The sequence below is a fragment of the Phalangium opilio genome, unplaced genomic scaffold (assembly GCF_054372755.1).
Source record: "Phalangium opilio isolate 3A_F unplaced genomic scaffold, DU_Popi_V2 ptg000523l_1, whole genome shotgun sequence".
Taxonomy (NCBI): Eukaryota; Metazoa; Arthropoda; class Arachnida; order Opiliones; family Phalangiidae; genus Phalangium; species Phalangium opilio.
Window position 1 is genome coordinate 1,861,986 of NW_028324241.1, and position 25,028 is coordinate 1,887,013.

A 25,028-nucleotide genomic window follows, 5' to 3' on the forward strand; every position below is an offset into this window, starting at 1 on the left:
AGTTTGCTTAAACGTTGATGGTGCCCATTTTGAACAATTTTTGTAGAACAATGTAATTGGGTTCGATTCGAATTATTGTAAAATAATGGGGTTCGATTCGAATTATTGTAAATGTAATGGGTTCGATTCAAATTATTGTAAAATTAATAGAATCGATTCCATTTATTGTAAAATTTAAGGGGTTCATTCGAAGTAATGTGTCTAATTGATAAAAAGAATAAAAGACTGGTCAGTTACCAGTACATCTGAACAAACAAGTAACCGATATCTGAGCTACTTTCCTTACCTTTAATTACAATCATTAATAAAAATAAAGGGATTAACGCTTTTGGCCGTCTAACACGTTTACGGTCTTCCAATAGGTTTGAACTTATTTCGATCATTGCCTTATGCTCAATAATCGAAAACAATTGGGTCAAAACCACAATACTAGTGCTATAATTCTGCAAAATCTCCTTGTTTTTCGGCCTACTTTTGAGAGCCCATAACGTCGCAACGGAGCGCTTTACCCCAAAACGTCATAGCACCTTTCGGACTCCTTTTGACCCAAGGAACATGCCTGTTAATTTGTGCCAGACTTTCCAGAAACACCCTGTATAACCCGATTTCAACCATGGTAAGTGGCACAGTCAGAACCAACTACCACCTTGCTCGGCGTTCCTCGAAATAATAGAACCTCCTTCACGGAGCGTCCGAGAAGAACTGAAAATAGCTGAGTAACGCCGAAAGGCGAGAAACGTGGACTGGAAAGCAGACTTAGAAATAGCACACTTCCTCTGGTCCAAAACCAGTTTATTAATTGCATATCTATAGGAGAACAAAGGCTGGGACCACTCCGGAGACCAGTTTATTATTTTGGACACTAGGGGGGTCACTGGTCCCAAGGACTAGTTTAAAAATTATCCTTATTTTTAAGTCTGCTGGAAAGGCGATTTAACCAGCCTCTCTCCAAAGCAGGGGTATTACAGAAGGGATAAGACACATTACTAGAAAAAGCATTACACTCTTGTACATTTGGAAGAGATTAAATTCTGGTTTTAATAAAAAATATATAAATACTATTTGCGACATTTAGTGTTTTAATGAACTTCATTTAAAATTAATTAAATTTTGAGACACGATTTTTAACGGGCAAATAGTGCCCGATCGGAGTCAGACCGTCTTTATTCCAGCTATTTAAAATCCATAGACATATAAAAGAGTAGACTCACTATTGACTGTTGAAAAATCTCGTTTTTAATTCCAATTCCCCACATCCTCGAGAAAATACTAACGCCATCTATCGCAAACTGTTGTTTTGTGCCGGCGCGTGAAAATTCGCGGGAAATGCGAATTTAAAACTTTCAAATAAAGAAAAGTCGCAATATAATTTTTAACTCGGTGTAAAGCTTTCGTAAATTTATTACGTTTGAATACAAGTGGAAAAAAAAGAAAATTAAACTGTTTTTGTATCAAATGTTTAACAAATGTCTAAATAATTTGTAATTAAATACAAATTATAAAAATGGTAAAATCTTGCGCAGTTTCAAAGTGTAGCAGTCGGTCTACCACACATAGGATTGCATTTCATAGGTATACTGATCCGAAAATTGGCGAAAATTTTTGTATATTTATTAGGATTTAGGTTTAATGCCTGAGTTAACTTGTATTAAAAGGTTTCGATTACCTAACCCTTCATTATGCACGAAGTGGCTCGCCGCGATAAATCGGTCGAATTTCCATCCCGGGAAAAAAACACTTCGTATGTGAAACTCACTCTAACAAAAGCGATTATCAGATCTCGTCCAAGCTCAAAACGCAAATCCTTCGGTTTTCGTGGAAATAGTTAGGACAGATGATACATTGATGGAAATTATAGACGACGTTTTTAGAATTTAATAAAACTGGAACTAAAGTATTTATTGTGTTTCTAATATTTTCACATCCAGTTCGATATGTGATACATGTGTTATAGAAAACTTATAGTTGCAATGACGTAGAATTACCATCGTGTTCCGCTTCATCTTCATCACTCGTAGATAAAACAGTGTGTCGTACCTACTCGGAATTTGCAATGGCATCGAAACAATTCGCGAAAATTTAGTACAACCTGTTATTTTTATGGATGTCACGTAATGAATTAAGGACTTTGCTAACCATCAGTCGTTAGAATATATTAAAAAATATATAATGGAAGATTATGTATGAAATAACTTTATTTTTCCCTTTATACCACATTTTTAACATTTTCAGTAACTTCCACAGACATACTCCATGCTGCGCGAATCTAGTGTTGAAGAAATCGAAAACAGGAATTTCTTGATCCATGAAGAAGTTGTTGATGCCTTTGTGGTTCATAAAGACGAAGTTGCCGGTTTGGAGGTCCACGATAAACTCGTAGGTGATAATGGCCATGAAGAATCCATTGACAATACAGCACTAATCCTTGAACCACCAGCTTCAGAGGTATTAAATTCAAGAGGGCATAGTGTGATTTTGACTTTTGCTCATGAGCATAATCCTCGAGAAATCGTGCCAAACACCTGTGAATTTCAAAGATCTTAAATCAACAAGCGACATTAAAAAAATAAAAATTACAGGTTAAACAATCCGTAACAAACTTAAGATAATTAAACAGACCAGGAAACGTTTAGACATGAAACTTGGCAACCTAAAATATACTTTAATACAAATGAAAAAGCAAAAACGTTTACTCGAAGAAAACGCCACAGATATTTATGAGTTTGGCCCAACAGCGGTACAGCTTTTTTCTCAACTACGACAGTCTGGACTCAAAAATCGAAAGAAACAACAACATTCGAATCTAATTAGAAACTTTGCCATGACGCTTCATTTCCATTCACCAAAGGCATACGACTTCCTTCGAAAACATTTCTGCTCGCCTCATCCAAACACACTTGGAGAATGGACTAGTAAAATTGGTGGCAATCCTGGCTTTACCGCAGAAAGCTTCGCCTATATAAAACAAGAGGTTGAGAAATCAGAATATCCAGTGCTAATAGCCTTGTTTCTCCTCTTTGATGAAACACACTGAATAGACAGGCAAGGAATTCGCTGGCTACATCAATCTCGGACTAGACAGTAATGCCGAATATAGCAATGTTGTTGCAACGTTGGCACTTGTGTTTATGGCAACAGCTGTCAATGGACATTGGAAAGTTCCACTAGGATATTTCTTTGTAAATTGAACTGTAGGCAGGCTTCTCAAAAATTTAGTCACCGAATGTTTCTTCAAAATTAAAAATACTGGTACCAAGTGCATTGCTTTATTTTGTGATGGCTTGCGAAGCAACATTACAATGGCAAACTCACTCGGTGATGTTATTACTGAGGATTTAATCCAGTGCGATTTCTCTAATCCAGGTTATTTGTTTAAATATTTGATGTGCTTGAAATATATATGTCATTGACCAAAAAAGAATTTCAGCTGATTATGAAGAACGGGTTAATTTTGTTCTTGATGCATGCCACATGTTAAAACTCTTCAGAAATTTATGAGAACACTATGGTATGCTGCTGGACACACGAACTGGCGAAGTATAATTATCTAGAAGCGTATTAAGCACTGCATTGATTGATACCTGCTAATTATTAGGCTTTTTACTGGACGTATGTTTCTACTATTCATCAGTATCAGCAACATGAAGGTTTGAAATTAGCCAACAAGCTAACAAAATTCCACATCAAATTTAAAACCCAAAAGATGAAAGTGATATTGGCTGCTCAAGTACTGAGAAATTCAGTAACAAAAAGCATGCAACTTTTGGAAACACAATTTCCCTGACAATTGCAGGTATTTCAGGTTTGTATGCAACTTTTGGAAACACAATTTCCCTGACAATTGCAGGTATTTCAGGTTTGCATGCAACTTTTGGAAACACAATTTCCCTGACAATTGCAGGTATTTCAGGTTTGTATGCAACTTTTGACAACACAATTTCCCTGACAGTTGCAGGTATTTCAGGTTTGTATGCAACTTTTGGAAACACAATTTTCCTGACAATTGCAGGTATTTCAGGTTTGTATGCAACTTTTGTATGCTTCCTAAAGGAAGCGGGTGATCCTGTATTTCAGGGATGTGGGCCTACAATACAATTTATAGAGACGATTTTATTTTATTTGACTAATGGTTATACGTATCGACATTCGCAACTTTACTTCTTTTACTTGCTTTTAGTCTTTTTGATGTTCTGAATTCGAGAAAACCCATGGCTAACGGTTTCAAACTTCAAATCGCCAATTCGGCGGTACAACCTTGAGATCACAGAAAAGACCTGCTGAAAACCAAGTCTTTTATTTAATTTAACAGACACTGTAGGAAATTTAGTTCTTAATGGACCAAGAAAGACTGCCATTTTAGGTTTTGGTGTTGCTATTCATATCTTTTTAAAAATTGCTGATGATTATGTCGTTCCACCTGATGCACCACTAAAGTACTTATTATATTTCAAAAACCAATTCCAAAGAAGTTCATATGCCTTCGTCGAACCTAGTCCATTCATGGAAGATACGGTGGTATAAAGTAAAAAAATCCACTTTAAGATGATTTTGAGTTTGTAATAGGCCAGAATCAAGTAACGTCCACGTGGTTCAACTGATTTTCCCTAATATTTAGTATTCTATAAACGGACTTTATAGCTTAAAATTGGATGTAATCTCCTAAACCAGAACAAATTAACCGCTTTTGCTGGACTCTTAAGAAATTCGCGAGTTTTAACATCGAGTTAACTCAAAAAGGTTGGCAAATTGAGTGAGGGACAAGATTAATAAGGAATTATAGAGTAAGTCGTCACGGGAAGAGGGATTCGTATTACCAAAAGGGTAAGGCTTGTAATATTTTTGAACTCGCGGATAGCGGGCATGTTCCTATTTTTGAAACTGCTTTAAGTTAAAAGTATATTCGTATTTAACCTTTCAGAATTTATCGGACAGCACCGTCCTCTGGCCAACCCCCAGCCCCAGCTCCATGGCGAGCACCGTCCCCTGGCCAAGCCCCAGCCCCTGCTCCAGCCGCAGCCCCAGCCCCAAGAGGAGGAGGGTCCTCACCAGTCTGGGAAATAAGGATATTTTTTAAACTAGTCCTTGGGACCAGTGACCCCATAGTGTCCGAAATAATAAAATGGTCTCCGGAGTGGTCCCAGCCTTTGTTCTCCTATAGATTTGAAATTAATAAACTGGTCCCGAGGACCAATAACCCCACTTTTTGAATTAAAAAACTAGTCCAGGCAATTAATAAACTGGTTTTGGACCAGAGGAAGTGTGCTATTTCCCAGCCTGGTCCTCACGTGGCGTGAGGAGCTGGCGAAAATGAGGCCAGAGAGGCGATCCAAGATCCCCCTTTTTTCTTGGGAGAAAGCCAAAGTAAGTTAGCGTAAAGGGGGTCCCTCGGAAGCGTTGGCATTGTGCCTATTACATCAGTTAAAATGTTTTCATATCTCTTATGAATAGTTGAAGAAAGGGAAGGAGTGGCGCTATAGGGGGAAGTGCTACACTTCGAATCCCAAGGTATAATTCACATGGAATTTTCAGATAATTTACTTCCTTATTAATTTCACTATGTTTTCGTTAATTTGGCTGTCCCCATTTTACGCTGACTGGGAAGCAATCGAGAAACACCAGCTCTTCTCCCCCAAGGAGGAGTGAAGGAGGATCGTCGAATGACGTATAAATATCATTACTATTTCTGTATCATTTGCATTAAGAAATTGTTTTTTTTTTATTTTATTTTTGTTTTTTCTGTATAAAGTCGTACGAATTATAATTATTGTCACAAAATACAGTGGTGCCTTTTTACCTCTCCGAGTGACGTATGTCACGGAGAGGTTCTAATTTCGACGTGTGTGTGTGGGGGTGCGTCTGTATACGATTGACATGTGGGGATTCTGACAATCTTTTCACCCACATAGTGGGGACCCGACTTACATGTGGGGACATTTTAAAGTCCTCACATGTAAGTAATTAGATAAATGATATAATTAGACTAATTAGAGCCCAAATTAATTTTTTTTAAAAAGTCCCCACTTGTAAGGTACTTGGTCTTTTCACATTACAAGTGGGGACCATGGAAATTAACACATATCCGAGAGATGTCGCCAGAGGTTTTCACACACCCGGGTACCCAGTTGTACGAAATGAGGACCATATGGTCTCTTCGGCGTACATGTGGGGGCTCAAAAATGGGTTTTCATTAAAATAAGCACAGATAGATGTCGCTACTTTAGAAATACAAAATATACAATATTCAGCGATAACAATATAAAATCTTGTATCTCACAGACCGAACGGTGATTTTTTCATAATTTAATTACACTTGACGTACGAAAACTACTTTTCCTAATTCTTTAGGCGTCATTAAATTAACTTCGTTTAAAACATTAACTCGATTTAAAAAACTGTATGTCCCCAGATGTACATTAAAAAGATGGCCAAGTTCCCCACATTTTAAAATGGGACTAACGTTACATATAATGTAAATTTCATCATAATTATCAATATTTTAATTAAAAAAAGTGAATTAAAATGAATTTTGAAAACATGTATATTAACGACCCCACTTGTCCGTTGAAATGACAGCGAAGGTCCCCACTTGTAAAATTATCTAGTTTAAAAAAATATCTTCAAATATTTGAAGGAACCGTAAAAATCCTATTTCTAAAATTTCATCATAATAATCTACATTTTAATTACAAAAGTATAATATACATGTATTTAGAAAATGTGTGTATAAAAGACCCCACTTGTCTGTTGAAATGACAGCCAAGGTCCCCACTTGTAAATTTATCGAGTGTGAAAAATTATCTTGAAATACTTGATGTAACCATATAGGCTTTGACACTAATTCAAAATCTAAAAATTTATACACAAATGTCCCCAGATATATGGTAGGAAGATGGTTTAGGTCCTCACTTGTAAACCTGAAATTGGCTCAAAACTTAAAAGTTAAGCTAGAAATAGGACTGATTACATAAATTTCATTCTGATAATCAATATTTTAACTATAAAATTATAATATACATGAAATTTTAAAATGTGTGTTTAAAAGACCCCACTTGTCAGTTGAAATGACAGTGAAGGTCCCCACTTGTAAATGTATCGGGTGTGAAAAATGAAATACTTGATGGAATCATATAGGCTTTGAAACTATTTCAAAATCTCTTAATTTATACACAAATGTCCCCAGATATAAGGTAGGAAGACGGTTTAGGTCCCCACTTGTAAACCTGAAATCAGATCAAAACTTAAGTGTTAAGCCTTTAAAAGGTCCGATTACCTAAATTTCATTATAATAATCAATATTTAAAATATAAAATTAAAATATACATGAAATTAGAAACTGTGTGCTTAAAAGACCCCACTTGTCTGTTGAAATGACGGTGAAGGTCCCCACTTGTAAATTTATCGAGTGTGAAAAATGAAATTGAAATACATGATTGAACCATATAGGCTTTGACACTAATTTAAAACATAATAATTTATACACAAATGTCCCCAGATATAAGGTTGGAAGACTGTTTAGGTCCCCACTTGTAAACCTGAAATCAGCTCAAAACTTAAGTATTAAGCCTTTAAAAGGTCTTATTACCTAAATTTCATTATAATAATCAATATTAAAACTATAAAATTAAAATATACATGAAATTAGAAAATGTGTGTTTAAAAGACCCCACTTGTCTGTTGAAATGACTGTGAAGGTCCCCACTTGTAAATTTATCGAGTGTGAAAAATAAAATTGAAATACCAGATGGAAATATATAGGCTTTGACACTAATTTAAAACCTAATAATTTATACACAAATGTCCCCAGACATAAGGTTGGAAGACGGTTTAGGTCCCCACTTGTAAACCTGAAATCAGCTCAAAACTTAAGTGTTAAGCCTTTAAAAGGTCCGATTACCTAAATTTCATTATAATAATCAATATTTAAACTATAAAATTAAAATATACATGAAATTAGAAAATGTGTGTTTAAAAGACCCCACTTGTCTGTTGAAATGACGGTGAAGGTCCCCACTTGTAAATTTATCGAGTGTGAAAAATGAAATTGAAATACTTGATTGAACCATATAGGCTTTGACAATAATTTAAAACATAATAATTTATACACAAATGTCCCCAGATATAAGGTTGGAAGACTGTTTAGGTCCCCACTTGTAAACCTGAAATCAGCTCAAAACTTAAGTGTTAAGCTAGAAATAGGACTGATTACTTAAATTTCATTCTGATAATCAATATTTAAACTATAAAATTAAAATATACATGAAATTAGAAAATGTGTTTAAAAGACCCCACTTGTCTGTTGAAATGACGGTGAAGGTCCCCACTTGTAAATTTATCGAGTGTGAAAAATAAAATTGAAATACCTGATGGAAATATATAGGCTTTGACACTAATTTAAAACCTAATAATTTATACACAAATGTCCCCAGATATAAGGTTGGAAGACGGTTTAGGTCCCCACTTGTAAACCTGAAATCAGCTCAAAACTTAAGTGTTAAGCCTTTAAAAGGTCCGATTACCTAAATTTCATTATAATAATCAATATTTAAACTATAAAATTAAAATATACATGAAATTAGAAAATGTATGTTTAAAAGACCCCACTTGTCTGTTGAAATGACGGTGAAGGTCCCCACTTGTAAATTTATCGAGTGTGAAAAATGAAATTGAAATACTTGATTGAACCATATAAGCTTTGACACTAATTTAAAACATAATAATTTATACACAAACGTCCCCAGATATAATGTTGGAAGACTGTTTAGGTCCCCACTTGTAAACCTGAAATCAGCTCAAAACTTAAGTGTTAAGCTAGAAATAGGACTGATTACTTAAATTTCATTCTGATAATCAATATTTAAACTATAAAATTAAAATATACATGAAATTAGAAAATGTGTGTTTAAAAGACCCCACTTGTCTGTTGAAATGACGGTGAAGGTCCCCACTTGTAAATTTATCGAGTGTGAAAAATGAAATTGAAATACCTGATGGAACCATATAGGCTTTGACCCTAATTTAAAACATAATAATTTATACACAAATGTCCCCAGATATAAGGTTGGAAGACTGTTTAGGTCCCCACTTGTAAACCTGAAATCAGCTCAAAACTTAAGTGTTAAGCCTTTAAAAGGTCTTATTACCTAAATTTCATTATAATAATCAATATTAAAACTATAAAATTAAAATATACCTGAAATTAGAAAATGTGTGTTTAAAAGACCACACTTGTCTGTTGAAATGACGGTGAAGGTCCCCACTTTTAAATTTATCGAGTGTGAAAAATGAAATTGAAATACTTGATTGAACCATATAGGCTTTGACACTAATTTAAAACATAATAATTTATACACAAATGTCCCCAGATATAAGGTTGGAAGACTGTTTAGGTCCCCACTTGTAAACCTGAAATCAGCTCAAAACTTAAGTGTTAAGCTAGAAATAGGACTGATTACTTAAATTTCATTCTGATAATCAATATTTAAACTATAAAATTAAAATATACATGAAATTAGAAAATGTGTGTTTAAAAGACCCCACTTGTCTGTTGAAATGACGGTGAAGGTCCCCACTTGTAAATTTATCGAGTGTGAAAATTGAAATACCTGATGGAACCATATAGGCTTCGACACTAGTACAAAATCTAATAATTTATACACAAATGTCCCCAGATATAAGGTTGGAAGACTGTTTAGGTCCCCACTTGTAAACCTGAAATTAGCTCAAAACTTGAGTGTTAAGCTAGAAATAGGACTGATTACCTAAATTTCATTCTGATAATCAATATTTAAACTATAAAATTAAAATATACATGAAATTAGAAAATGTGTGTTTAAAAGACCCCACTTGTCTGTTGAAATGACGGTGAAGGTCCCCACTTGTAAATTTATCGAGTGTGAAAAATGAAATTGAAATACTTGATTGAACCATATAGGCTTTGACACTAATTTAAAACATAATAATTTATACACAAATGTCCCCAGATATAAGGTTGGAAGACTGTTTAGGTCCCCACTTGTAAACCTGAAATCAGCTCAAAACTTAAGTGTTAAGCTAGAAATAGGACTGATTACTTAAATTTCATTCTGATAATCAATATTTAAACTATAAAATTAAAATATACATGAAATTAGAAAATGTGTGTTTAAAAGACCCCACTTGTCTGTTGAAATGACGGTGAAGGTCCCCACTTGTAAAATTTATCGAGTGTGAAAAATGAAATTGAAATACTTGATTGAACCATATAGGCTTTGACACTAATTTAAAACATAATAATTTATACACAAATGTCCCCAGATATAAGGTTGGAAGACTGTTTAGGTCCCCACTTGTAAACCTGAAATCAGCTCAAAACTTAAGTGTTAAGCTAGAAATAGGACTGATTACTTAAATTTCATTCTGATAATCAATATTTAAACTATAAAATTAAAATATACCTGAAATTAGAAAATGTGTGTTTAAAAGACCCCACTTGTCTGTTGAAATGACGGTGAAGGTCCCCACTTGTAAATTTATCGAGTGTGAAAAATGAAATTGAAATACTTGATTGAACCATATAGGCTTTGACACTAATATAAAACATAATAATTTATACACAAATGTCCCCAGATATAAGGTTGGAAGACTGTTTAGGTCCCCACTTGTAAACCTGAAATCAGCTCAAAACTTAAGTGTTAAGCCTTTAAAAGTTCCGATTACCTAAATTTCATTATAATAATCAATATTAAAACTATAAAATTAAAATATACATGAAATTAGAAAATGTGTGTTTAAAAGACCCCACTTGTCTGTTGAAATGACGGTGAAGGTCCCCACTTGTAAATTTATCGAGTGTGAAAAATGAAATTGAAATACATGATTGAACCATATAGGCTTTGACACTAATTTAAAACATAATAATTTATACACAAATGTCCCCAGATATAAGGTTGGAAGACTGTTTAGGTCCCCACTTGTAAACCTGAAATCAGCTCAAAACTTAAGTGTTAAGCTAGAAATAGGACTGATTACTTAAATTTCATTCTGATAATCAATATTTAAACTATAAAATTAAAATATACATGAAATTAGAAAATGTGTGTTTAAAAGACCCCACTTGTCTGTTGAAATGACGGTGAAGGTCCCCACTTGTAAATTTATCGAGTGTGAAAATTGAAATTGAAATACCTGATGGAACCATATAGGCTTCGACACTAGTACAAAATCTAATAATTTATACACAAATGTCCCCAGATATAAGGTTGGAAGACTGTTTAGGTCCCCACTTGTAAACCTGAAATTAGCTCAAAACTTGAGTGTTAAGCTAGAAATAGGACTGATTACCTAAATTTCATTCTGATAATCAATATTTAAACTATAAAATTAAAATATACATGAAATTAGAAAATGTGTGTTTAAAAGACCCCACTTGTCTGTTGAAATGACGGTGAAGGTCCCCACTTGTAAATTTATCGAGTGTGAAAAATGAAATTGAAATACTTGATTGAACCATATAGGCTTTGACACTAATTTAAAACATAATAATTTATACACAAATGTCCCCAGATATAAGGTTGGAAGACTGTTTAGGTCCCCACTTGTAAACCTGAAATCAGCTCAAAACTTAAGTGTTAAGCTAGAAATAGGACTGATTACTTAAATTTCATTCTGATAATCAATATTTAAACTATAAAATTAAAATATACATGAAATTAGAAAATGTGTGTTTAAAAGACCCCACTTGTCTGTTGAAATGACGGTGAAGGTCCCCACTTGTAAATTTATCGAGTGTGAAAAATGAAATTGAAATACCTGATGGAACCATATAGGCTTCGACACTAGTACAAAATCTAATAATTTATACACAAATGTCCCCAGATATAAGGTTGGAAGACTGTTTAGGTCCCCACTTGTAAACCTGAAATTAGCTCAAAACTTGAGTGTTAAGCTAGAAGTAGGACTGATTACCTAAATTTCATTCTGATAATCAATATTTAAACTATAACATTAAAATATACATGAAATTAGAAAATGTGTGTTTAAAAGACCCCACTTGTCTGTTGAAATGACGGTGAAGGTCCCCACTTGTAAATTTATCGAGTGTGAAAAATGAAATTGAAATACTTGATTGAACCATATAGGCTTTGACACTAATTTAAAACATAATAATTTATACACAAATGTCCCCAGATATAAGGTTGGAAGACTGTTTAGGTCCCCACTTGTAAACCTGAAATCAGCTCAAAACTTAAGTGTTAAGCTAGAAATAGGACTGATTACTTAAATTTCATTCTGATAATCAATATTTAAACTATAAAATTAAAATATACATGAAATTAGAAAATGTGTGTTTAAAAGACCCCACTTGTCTGTTGAAATGACGGTGAAGGTCCCCACTTGTAAATTTATCGAGTGTGAAAAATGAAATTGAAATACTTGATTGAACCATATAGGCTTTGACACTAATTTAAAACATAATAATTTATACACAAATGTCCCCAGATATAAGGTTGGAAGACGGTTTAGGTCCCCACTTGTAAACCTGAAATCAGCTCAAAACTTAAGTGTTAAGCTAGAAATAGGACTGATTACTTAAATTTCATTCTGATAATCAATATTTAAACTATAAAATTAAAATATACATGAAATTTGAAAATGTGTGTTTAAAAGACCCCACTTGTCAGTTGAAATGACAGCCAAGGTCCCCACTTGTAAATTTATCGAGTGTGAAAAATGAAATACTTGATGGAATCATATAGGCTTTGAAACTAATTCAAAATCTAATAGTTTATACACAAATGTCCCCAGATATAAGGTTGGAAGACTGTTTAGGTCCCCACTTGTAAACCTGAAATTAGCTCAAAACTTAAGTGTTAAGCTAGAAATAGGACTGATTACTTAAATTTCATTCTGATAATCAATATTTTAACTATAACAGAAAAAGTTTCTTGTATTAGAGTGTGTTATTAAAGTCTTTGTGAGAGGAGGATTTATTTTGTTGTTTTTTTTCCTGTGGATTTATAGACTTATATACTTTGTTCCAGTATTGGTTATCAGCAGTGGCTTTCAGCACAAGCAAAACTAGGTCTCTATGTAACGACGAACAAATATTTTGTTTCATTATACAGAATATCGCGTTTTAAAATCCTTAATATCAGTATTGCTTTCTTCTGTTGGCAGTACGCAAAAACCTACCTCCCATAGAGACCTAGCATTGCTCGAACTGACCACCGAAGCTGGAACAGTGTATATATCGCGTCAGCTGCCGTCGGAGGTAAGGAGTAGAGCGAGGGGTTGGATATTTTGGATAAAATGTAGGGGATTTCGAAATCCAATTTGATTTCTTCGTGTATCGTTTGATTTCGTCGGATTTTGATTCATTTCAAGATTCGATAAATTCCCACGGATTTCGTCGGATTATATTTCCACGGATTTTGAGGTATTTCCTGTGATTTCCTCGTATTTTCAGATTTTTCTGTTGATTTCGTTGGATTCTGAGATTTTTTCTTGGATTTTGTGATTGTTTTAATGAATTTAGCGATGTCTTTACTGATTTTGTGATTTTTTTAATGATTTTTTTATTTTGTTTTTTCTTTACTGATTTTCTGATTTCGTTATTTCGTTACTGATTTCGGATTTTTGTAAAATTTCGAAATCAGCGAAATAAGTTTGATTTCATTCCGGATTTCTGATTTTGTTATTGATTTCTTATTTCTTAAGTTGGATTTCGTGAATGACCGACCCCTCGGAGTCGCCTATCCTATAGCGAGAAAAAAATTTCCTCACGCGTTTATGATTTCACAACAAAACGAGAGGAGAGGAGAATCTCGTCTGGTTGCCATCCATTATGACAGTGCAGAGAATGTAGGTGAGAATTATACACCTTCTGTTTTGTTCTGCCAACTACTGTTGGTTCTTTACATGTACATGAAAGAAACAGTTGAAAATCGGGTTCGGGGTAGGAGTGTTGTTCAAAGACTGGTAAAAAGGAGACAGAAGTAGATTACCGTGGCGCGAAAAGTTTATTTTTGAATTTTGCCTCTGATTTCCAGAAATCTTATGGTTGAAATGTATTTATTATTATCTGGGAGAGTTTCTAATTGTGTTTGATAAGGCTAAATATGTTTAAAATTATATTAACGGCTTGTTGAAAATAAAATTTAACATAGAGTTGTAGCTTTAAGTTCATTTACTTCTGACAAGAAAATCTACGTGACGAATTGTAGGCGGATTTATATATAATGATAATGCATGAAAGGAATAAAATAGATCGGATAACAGAGACAGATAGCATCACTTGACGTGGGGCCTTTGGGACTTGGGCTAAATATATTTTTAAAAGTGGACAAGAAAATTTCACTCTTCGTTTCTCTTTGGGTACATTATGGGTTACTATACCGAAGGTTTACGAATAACTAAAAACGTGGACGTGGTCATGTGGTACACTGCAGGCTTGTGTTCTATGATTTTAGAGTCGCGTACAAGCAAAGTGTCTCTCTGTTGAAAAGAAGAATTCATTGTTGCAACTAATTGGAAGAATTATGGGTTTAATATAGCTTCTGGAAGGCTTCTAGTCTGTTCGCATGTATTTTGGAATTCCCTCGCAATATGTTAATTTTGGACTAATTAAACAAATTTAACATAATCCTGATTAAATAAAGGGTCGTTTAAATGAAAACTGGTTCCAAGCTTAATTTGAATTACCGCAGACATTTGTGAGATATCAAGGTTATTGTTATTGTTATTGTTATTGTTGAAGGGGGTGACGCGTCGCCGCGTCGAGCACCGATACCAAGGGTATATTGTGCGCCCCGAACTGGTTAGACTGCGAAGAGTCCTGTCGCCTCGATGAATCGGAGAATCCGATTGACCGAGACAGTAGAGAACTGGTGAGGTTCCATAGTATGCATATCGAAATGCTCAAACCTCATGGCCGCGAGATAGTCGCAGCAACATAGGATATGGGAGGAGGTTTCCTCTTCCTCCCGGCAGAACCTACAGAGTGGGTCATCAGCGATGCCCAGTAGGTGCAGGTGTCTATTCAGCCGGCAGTGTCCAGTGAGGAGACTGGTGACCAGCCTAATTTTGCTTTTGGTAAGGGCAAGCAGTTCCTTTGCCCTAGTAATAGAAGGACCCGGGACAAACTCCTTGGCTTGTCTCTGCCCATCCATGTCAAGCCAGAGTTGCAGTTGAAGTGCAGACATCCGGCAGTGAATCCTATGGCGAATGATGCCATGGGGGATGGGAACCGCAGGCTCAGGTCCGAAGAACTTCGCCTCAGCCCCCCTTTTGGCATACATATCAGCCCTCTCATTGCCCAGGTATCCGCAGTGCCCTGGCACCCACAGCAATTGAACCTTGTTGCGGGCAGCCAAAGAACTCAGCAGATCCAGGCAGCTGAGCACCAGTCTAGAATCGACAAGGCACTGATTTAGCGCCTTGAGGGCGGCCTGACTATCCGAATAAATCTGAATCGTCCGTCCGCGGTAGTTTTTCTTGTTGCAGAAATCCGCACATAAGCAAATGGCCATGATTTCCGCCTGAAAAACGCTGGCAAAGTTGCCAAGGCTCTCGTAAAAACCAAACTTCTTGGTCAAGCAGTAGACCCCGGCACCAACTCCAGAGTCCGTTTTAGAGCCGTCCGTGAACCAGACGGACTCCCCCCCAGTTCCAAGGACTGGGGTGGTCTCCCAAACAGCGCGACTGGGAAAGTGTACGCTGAAGGGCTTGTCGAAGTGGTGTGATATAACAGACTTATCTGAGACCATCGCAAGTGATGGCTCAGTACTGCTGTACTCACTGAAAAGCTTGGTGTGACTGAAGTCCCAGTGCTTGGGCTTCCACCAGCCGAGGTTGTTGAGCCTACAGGCTCCCATAATAGCTTCTTCCTCAATAAAGAGGTGAAGGGGAAGCATATTGAGAAGGATTTCCAGAGAGGCTGTGGGGGCTGTCCTCATGGACCCCGTGATACCGATGCACGCCAGCCTTTGAAGCTTGCGTAGTTCATCTTGGGCTGTCTTAAGGCGAACCCTGGGCCACCAGACAAGGGCTCCATAGGAGACCACTGGCCTGATGATCCTCGTATAAATCCAGTTTACAGCGCTAGGGCTTAAACCCCAGGACTTGCTGACTGAACTCCTTAAACGCCAAAATAGAATTTTGGCTTTCTTGATACTCAGATCAAGATGGGATTTCCAAGTAAGCTTGGCATCAAGGGTCACGCCAAGGTACTTGACCTCGGAGGACTTCTTTAAAACCTGTCCAAAGAAGGAAATGTCATTGAAGAGGTCATTAGTCCTTTTCCGGGTAAACGGTATAAGGACAGTCTTATTGGGATTGACGGTGAGGTTAACTTCCCTGCACCATTCCTCAACATCATGTAAGACAGATTTCATCAGTGCAGCGATAGTTGCAGGGAACCTCCCTGTAACAATCACTGCGATGTCATCCGCATAGCCAAAGCAGTGACACCCCCCCTCCCCGAGTCGGCCCAGCAGCTCATCCACCACCAGGCACCAAAGAAGAGGGGAAAGAACCCCTCCCTGAGGACAGCCACGGTCGGTGGAGATCTCCAAGGATTCCCCGAGAAGAGACGCCGTCACCCTACGGTACGTGAGCATGGATTTTATCCAACGACACAAAGTGTCGTCAATACCAAACCGCTCCGCAGCGCGAAGGATAACTTCACTAGAGACCCTATCAAAGGCCCCCTCAATATCAAGGAAGATGGCCAAAGACATCTCCTTGAACTCGATGGCCCTGTCAAGGCAGTTCAAGATGCCATGGAGCGCCGTCTCTGTAGATTTGCCTTTCTGATAGGCAAACTGAAAAGTGGACAGGGGTGTGTGGGAAAGAACACCATCCCGCAAATACCTGTCCACCAATTTCTCTAAAGTCTTTAGGAAGAAAGAGGTAAGACAGATAGGTCTAAATGCCTTAGCCTCAAGATAGCTCGTCTTCCCAGGTTTGGGAATAAAGATAACCTTCGAGCGCTTCCAGATATCTGGAATATGCGCCAGAGCAATGCAGGCTCTAAATATCCTGCACAGATAGGGGCCAATGGCGTCTATGCCTTCCTGAAGGAGGGCGGGAAAGACGCCATCTGGGCCAGGGGACTTATAGGGCTGAAACGAATTTACAGCCCACTTAAGTCTAGAGTATGTAACTATCTTATTGGCGATGCCCCAGTCCGCCCTGTGTGCTCTTCGAAAGTGCACGGGGGGAGCGTCGGTGCTTGTGGGGTCAAAAGCCTCGGAGTCCGGAAAGTGTACCTTAAGCATATGCTTAAGGGTGTCAGTCCCTGACTTGGTAAACTCACCTTCTGCCACCTTGATGGTGCTGAGCTGGTGAGTGTTATCGTGAGCCAGGATCCTCATGATCTTGGCAGTAGCGGGGGCATCAGAGATGCTACCGCAGAAGTCCCTCCAGGAGTTCCTTTTGGCCTCCCGGATGGCTTTATTATACTTGTTAAGGGTCTGTCTATAAATAGTCCAGTCCCCAGTCCTCTTAGCCCTATTAAAGAGTTTACGAGTGAGCTTGCGAAGCTTGCCAAGTTCCGTATTCCACCAAGGAACGAGCCTCGGCCGGCTGGCAGGCTTCGCCGGACAGTTGTGGTGGTAGGAATTGATAATGGCTTGTTGCATGAGATCAACTGCCAAATCAAATTCCAGCACCGAGGAAAGCTTTGGAGCATTACCTCTGAGTAGGATGCAAAGTTCCTCCCTGTAGCCGGACCAGTCGGTCCGACGGGGATTACGCAGTTCCGTCTTAACCGAAGTTGACTTGACCGTGACCGAGAAGCAGATGTGCCTATGATCCGAAAGAGACGGTTCATTAGACACATGCCAGTTAGAAACCGACAGACTGATATTGCCTGTGGCCAGGGTGACATCAATGACCTCCTTTCTGTTAGAAGTAACGAAGGTTGGCTCATTGTGCCTGTTGAGAATATGCAGGTTCGTACCGACCAGATATTCTAGCAGTTCATCACCACGCCTGTTGCAGTCACTACTGCCCCACGTGACATGGTGGGCATTGGCATCGCAACCCAGAATGAGCCTGTCCCCCTGCCTCTCACAGCGGTCGACAAGAGTGACAACCTCCTGTGGTGGAGGGGAGCCAGTGGCATCATGGGGAAAGTAAGCAGACGCCATGATAAGGCCAGTTGCCTCTCCAGAAGAGGAGGGCATTACCTTAATCACAGCAGTATCCCTAGTGAGGTAGTTCGGAAGCGGAAGGATGTCAAGACCCTTCCTGGTCAGAACACACGCCCTGGGGTTGGGTGAGGTAAAGTCATAAGAGATATTACCTGCGTTCTTTAAACCAAGGATTTTGCCATTATGAATCCAAGGTTCCTGAATGAGGGCCACATCCAGGCCCTCTAAGGCAAACCTCCGGCAGAGAACTGCCGAGGCTGCTTTGCAGTGATGCAGGTTGATCTGGATCACCTTGATGCTCATGACTTAGGAAGAGAGGCGGCCCCGGCTACCGCTTGGCGGTAGCGTGGAGTCCCGATCCAGGACCGGTATCTCCTTCGCCACCACCAGCAGCACCCTCGGCCCCCAGCTCCATCCCAGTAACAGGAGCGCAGGTCCTCTCGGTATCAGAGTCCTTCAAGAAGTCGGACTCTGTCCCGAGGTCAATGTCTGAGCTATCTGGAAGGGATGGCTCTAAATTAATACTAGCAATATTTGCTGCCAGCTCCCCACTCACGCTGGCTGCAGTATTGCCCTCTTCTTCAGAAGCCTCAGAGGCATTCTGGAGAGGGTCCTTTGGCGCATTCAGGACTTTAAATGTCCCGACATCTACACCAGTAAGACCCTCGAAGCCGGCTTCCTTGATGGCCTCCATGGAGGAGCCATCAATTAGGAAGATCCAGCGTCTGGTGCTCTTCTCATCGAACGACTTCAGGCACCGCCAACAGTCGGTCAGAAACCTTCCGTTGTAGGCCTTCAATCGCCGGAGAAGAGCCGCCGGATCAGTGGTGCGACGGTCCTTGGTCCGGAAGGACACCTTGAACGGCTTCGGGAGTTCACTGGCCTTCATCACTGAAAGCCGTGTTCCCCCTATGGCACGCTCATTATGGTGTAGCACCTTCACGAGCCATTCACTGGTCGCAGAATCCCCACATGAATAGATCATGGCCCCAGCCATGATGTGGAAATTGAGAGGACGTGGCAGCGAGCTTCCCGATGAAAGCTCAGCGTCCAATGCGTCAAGTATAGCGGCCTGGATAGGAACGACGTCCTCCTCCGTGACCGCATTAGTCGGATAGCCCTCTTTAACGATGGCCATCTTGACAATACTGGCGACGTCGCAGTAAGACTTGGTCTTCTTTGACGCCGCAGCTTGTAAGCTAGGCGAGGGATCAGGGTCCTCTGTCCTAGCTCTCTTGCCAGAAAGGGTGGTAGCTTCTCTTGCACCAGGCGTAGAGTCCGTACCCGGGACGTTTCTCCCAGCACCCGAAGGTACAGGAGTCACATCTCGGCCCGTATCTCCTGCACCCAGTGCAGAGATCTGGCCACCTTTTTGGGGTTGTTTTCTTCGGCGGTTGGCCCTGCGCCTCCTATTTGCTTCACTCAACCTGGTGGAACCCGATTGAGGAGCAGGAGGCGACTTTTGGCCTTCCGCCGATTGCGGGTGGGTGCTGCCAGAGGCAGCATCTCGCCCAGAAGCAGGTTGGGAGTTGCCTCCTTCCCTGAGAGAAGGCTGGGTACCGGTAGAACCGGCTCCATGCCCAGGTTTGGTTTTAGTTTTTGTTTTTAAAGAATCCATAGAGATCCCACGAGTAATGAGGCAAATAAAAGGTCGCCACCCGGTAGTCCTCAACCCGGGTGGAAGGCTAGTTACAACGGGGTTTCGCCTGGTGCCCCGAGGGGATCGTTCGAGATACCGTAGATTAACTTCCCCGGTACCACACAGCCCTCAGCACGATACCTGCACACCTTGGCTTGGGAAGGGCGCGTATCAGCTCAGCCCACAAAACGCAGTGGTTGCCCAGCTCTCACCACCGAGGAGGTGTGATACAACGCACTGTTGAGGACCCAAGCTGGCGGTCGCGCAAGCGAAAGGTAAGGCAGAGCAGCAAAGCAAGGGGGGGAGTTAAGCGCGCCATCCAGCTTGCGTCTCCAACTTCGAGAGCCAGATATCAAGGTTAGATTAATTACTTTTAGATGAAAACAGTGGGGAAGTTATTTTTTCTCGGTTATGACAGCTAATCCACCTTAATCCCAATCGTCTTAAGTTGGGGCTATCTCGGGATTCTTGGAGGGGATTAACTGGAAGAAAATTAAGAAATTCGTCTGTGGTATGTTACAGTAGCAGCCGACAGACGAATTTCTTCCCGTGCCTCTCCTCCACGAATCACAAGATAAGCCTATTTTCTGGCGATAGGGAATAAGGTGGATCATAAGTTAATAAGTTATTTTCCGTAAGTATGAAACTTATGCTAGAGACTTACTGAGAGCTATCGAGATGGACGCTAGAATTGAGTACACTCGGTTTTCCAGTCCATCTTTCTATTTAGTCTGTGTTAAGCCTTTGTCAACGTCACTTCAACACAAGCTCTCAGTAACCAGTGACAAACTTATGGAACATATCTTATGACCTTATGGTGGATTGAAAATATTAATTAGTAATAATTCGTATTCATAATAAATTAGGAAAATTGAAGCGTTTAAATAGTTTTTAAAGCCATAATTAATTACTTGAGACTCAATCGCAATCAGTGCCTACAGATGGAAAGTTCAAACAGAGATCTTCGAACGGTATGAGTCGTAGGATTTAAAAGTATTGTAATAAATGCCGGCGCGATTTATCTATTATGAATAATTGAGGATCCTACCTTTATTTTCTACTATATTTTCACTCTGGAAAATCTAGATGTATGAATAGACAAAAAGGGTAGAAACACTTTGTTTCAATCGTATTTAGAAACTGTGGGTTAAATATTTAATAGGCTTCTTTTTAAGTAATTGTTCAAATTACAAGGGAGGTAAATTAAAAGAACTAAGGCAATTTTAAAGCAAAATATTTAGTGGTTACAAATAATTTTCTTTTCAAGCCATTTTTTATTTTGAAATGTCGATAAATTTGGGAATGAAAACACCGTTATAAAGAACTTTGTTATAAATAAGTAAAACAACGTTAATAAAATACAATGCCAAACCAATTCTTCTCGAAATTTTTTGCAATATTATTCGCATTTAGCTTCTTTAAAATCTCTAGTCTTAAATTGATATGTTCTAGCATCACAGAATTAATTAAGGTTTCTCTTATTAGCCTGTAATAATGAAAAGCTTCAATAGTAGGAAGATTTTTAGGGTAATCGCGCTAGTGAAAATTGTTTGTATCTTTCAAAATCTCAAAAAAACATGAATACCTTTAATATGTTAATTTCTTGCTGAGCTGTGCTAATTAACTGGCAACTAAATAATTATAAATAGCAATTAGAAAAATGGTTTTGAACTAATTAATTAGCCAATTAGCAATAAGACATAAAATAGTTAAATTCAATGATAAATTAGTCATCTATTTTTCAAGTAATAAATTACAATTTCAAATTTCTAATTATTTACCTGTATAATTAAGGTCAAAAAAACTGCAAGTAACAAATAACGCCTTAAAAGTGCCCATAGACTTCCTATTCCGCCTTTGGTAATGCATTTACCTTATTTTTAACAGTTTAAAGAACATAATAATTACATTCATAATCTTTATCCTTTAATTATAGCATATACTTAAGACTTTGCTCTCTCCGTTGCTTTAAATGAAGATTGAAAACTATAGCATTTCCAGTTCAAATATTCTTCATATTTAATTTAAATTTCCTCAAATTTGACGAACTAGACCCTTATTTTACTTACCAAAATGTTTTAAAGGTTCAAATAAGTATTCTTTTATGTTCAACATACCAAATAATGCTTATATTCAAGTAGTTATATTTGTCTGTTTAAATGAATCAAACAATTTTATTTCTACCTAAAGAAAACCAATACCTTAACATCAGATTGCACTTTATTACCACCGATGAATTATTAATTTTATATATATTTAACTGTGATTACTATAACCAACTGTATTTTTTATATATATATATATACTCTTATATACAATTACTGTGAAAATTATAACCATTTGTAGTACAAGGCGGTAAACTCTGACTTTATGTAGCAAACAACAAATAAATAAAACATATGAATAATTCTAGGTGGCGTCAATGAATAACTTTAACGGTTGCATATGTCAAGCTTAAAATTCAATGCTAATATCTGCAGGCAGTCTTGGATTTGCATGTTTTGCCAAGATTGTTTTTTTCCAAGAGCTTTCCATATTACATAAACTGATTATCTTCAGGAATCTGAAAGATTTCAACGATATTTTCGAAGCCTTCTCGTAGATTATTTTTTACATCGATAACTGACAAGCATAATAAATCTTATTCCTACTAAATTAAGGAAAATTGTAATCATTTTAGTGGTTTAAAAAGCCAAATTTTGTAGCTTACTTCCTAAGCCTCGTTCCTTAACTTTATTTTTTTTTTTTTTTTTTTGAAGGGTTTCAATGCGAGTGGGTCAGTGGACCTCGGCAAGGATGTGATTATACAGGTTTCAGTACGTGTGTAAGCAGGGGAAGGAAATGAGGTTTACTTGGGAGGTGACGGAAGGGGTGTCGGGGTCAAGTCACCTCCGGCGGACACGGGGCAGTCGGCACCTATAGGGTAGGATCGCCGACATGTGTCGTATTCCCTCAAACTTTGCCGCCCAGTAGCTTGGCTTACAGGAGTGCGCCACACTCCCGGCTTCCTTAACTTTAAGCGGACGTCCAGAATGCCAGAACACAGCCCACCCGATCACTTCTCTTCCTCGACCTGAGCAGGCTAGGAAATAAGACAAGTTTACTGGTCAAAAACCACTTTATTAATAGCTCAGACCATCTTTAATTCCTACTTTTATTAAAAAAATAATGTATGGGAACCACTATAATTATTTTCATATTAACACAAATTTCGACTCCAGGAGTCCAGTTGTACATTTTTGTAAACAGTGCTAGGCTGAGAGAATAGAGAGAGGTTTGGAATGGAGACCAGCCCACCAGATCACGCTTCTACCCCGTCTGCACTTCATGGTGTCCAGGGGCAAGAGTGGGAAATATGGCTGTTGCACAAGTTAAAAAATTGCCTGGTCCAGTTTAAAGATTAAATTGGAGTGGGATCAGTGATCCACGGTACCACTAAGAAAATTCCTGGGTAACCAGAATGCACACATTAACTCAATTTTATTAATCCACTTCTATATCTTAGCAGACGACGTGCTCTTTTCAATGGTTGGTTTATTCCAGGAAAAGAGGGTTGCTAGTATAATATTCAGTTAAAAAAACTTATTTCCCGCCTTGCCCGGTTCCACAAGAACGTTGCGGTTGTTTGCCAAGCCTGATAACTGGCTTAGGCGAGACAGCATTGGCATCCATAAGAAATAGGAGTTAAATCTAGGGGACAGGTAGCTTCCCTCTTATAAATAGTGTCTGCGTATATAAGGAGGATACCATTTGCCCTTTTTCCCCCCTTTTTAGCTTCCCACCCCAGCTAATCACCTCCTCCAACTGTTCTCTTTGAGTGTACTATCATAGAACAACCAGTATTACTCCACCACGGTACCATATAGTATGCAAACAATATTATAGTTAAAGAAGTTTCCCTGTCACCATCCGCGAGAGGGAGTTCATTACAACCATACTGCTTAGCTAGGTTAGCTTTACGTACCGCGCAATGCGCGCATAGTCTTTGTCAAAGATTGTAACGTTTGAACCAGCACTCCGGCATTTTATTTTTAACGTAGACGGTTGTATTAATAGTAGTCCTATCGTGGGTGGCGCGGATGGTCAACGATGCTGTTAGCTGTTCATAATATTAATTGTATGCCCGGTGATGAAAAGTAATCGTGCTATTTTCATGTAAAGAGTGCGTAAATAGTTTTATAAAAGGAAAAAACTGAAGTTGTCTTCGTCAGGTAAGTTGCCATTTTAAGTTAGTTATTATTATATATTTATTAGTGGGATTTTAAAAGATCTAACATCAAGAGTGGCTAAACTATTGATTAGTAAATTATAGGATTATTGATTAGTAAATTATAGGATTATTGATTAGTAAATTATTGGATTATTGATTAGTAAATTATAGGATTATTGATTAGTAAATTATAGGATTCTTGATTAGTAAATTATAGGATTATTGATTAGTAAATTATTGGATTATTGATTAGTAAATTATTGGATTATTGATTAGTAAATTATAGGATTATTGATTAGTAAATTATTGGATTATTGATTAGTAAATTATAGGATTATTGATTAGTAAATTATAGGATTATTGATTAGTAAATTATAGGATTATTGATTAGTAAATTATAGGATTATTGATTAGTAAATTATAGGATTATTGATTAGTAAATTATAGGATTATTGATTAGTAAATTATAGGATTATTGATTAGTAAATTATAGGATTATTGATTAGTAAATTATAGGATTATTGATTAGTAAATTATAGGATTATTGATTAGTAAATTATAGGATTATTGATAAGTAAATTATAGGATTATTTATTAGTAAATTATAGGATTATTTATTAGTAAATTATAGGATTATTGATTAGTAAATTATAGGATTATTGATTAGTAAATTATTGGATTATTGATTAGTAAATTATTGGATTATTGATTATTATTGGAGGACAAAATACCGTCTGCTTTTGCTCCATAGGATACTCCATACACGGGAAAAACCTCTAAAATTCAGGGAATTATGTGGGGAAAAACCTGTAAATCTCCGAGAAATTTGTTTTCCATAAGTTGTATGAACCCTGGTGCTAGTCACCCCTTTCTTCCTTTGAATTAACCTCAAATTCTACGTCACAACCACGTGCTACTCAACCCTCCCCCTCTGAATTTGCCTCAAGTTTTACGTTACGAACCCGTTCGCACAATTTCAGACGAGGAATAAATGTGGTTCTTGTTTTAAGGTTAGTGATGTATCCATGAAACTCTAGGTTCCATTCTA

General features: G+C 37.8%; 2 protein-coding genes across 2 annotated transcripts; both read right to left on the minus strand.

Annotated features, from left to right (window-relative positions):
* Window positions 1–14,700: 14,700 nt before the first annotated feature.
* On the minus strand, window positions 14,701–17,431 carry LOC149589207 (uncharacterized). Its single transcript, XM_089861854.1, has 2 exons — window positions 17,294–17,431; window positions 14,701–16,232 (listed from the first exon to the last, which is right to left on the minus strand). The coding sequence occupies exon 2, from the start codon at window positions 15,930–15,932 to the stop codon at window positions 14,796–14,798; it is 1,137 nt and encodes a 378-aa protein (XP_089717980.1). The 5' UTR covers window positions 15,933–16,232; window positions 17,294–17,431; the 3' UTR covers window positions 14,701–14,795.
* Window positions 17,432–17,761: 330 nt separating this feature from the next.
* Window positions 17,762–19,156, minus strand: LOC149589208 (uncharacterized). Its single transcript, XM_089861855.1, has 2 exons — window positions 18,284–19,156; window positions 17,762–17,784 (listed from the first exon to the last, which is right to left on the minus strand). The coding sequence occupies exon 1, from the start codon at window positions 19,126–19,128 to the stop codon at window positions 18,460–18,462; it is 669 nt and encodes a 222-aa protein (XP_089717981.1). The 5' UTR covers window positions 19,129–19,156; the 3' UTR covers window positions 17,762–17,784; window positions 18,284–18,459.
* Between the last annotated feature and the right edge of the window lie 5,872 nt (window positions 19,157–25,028).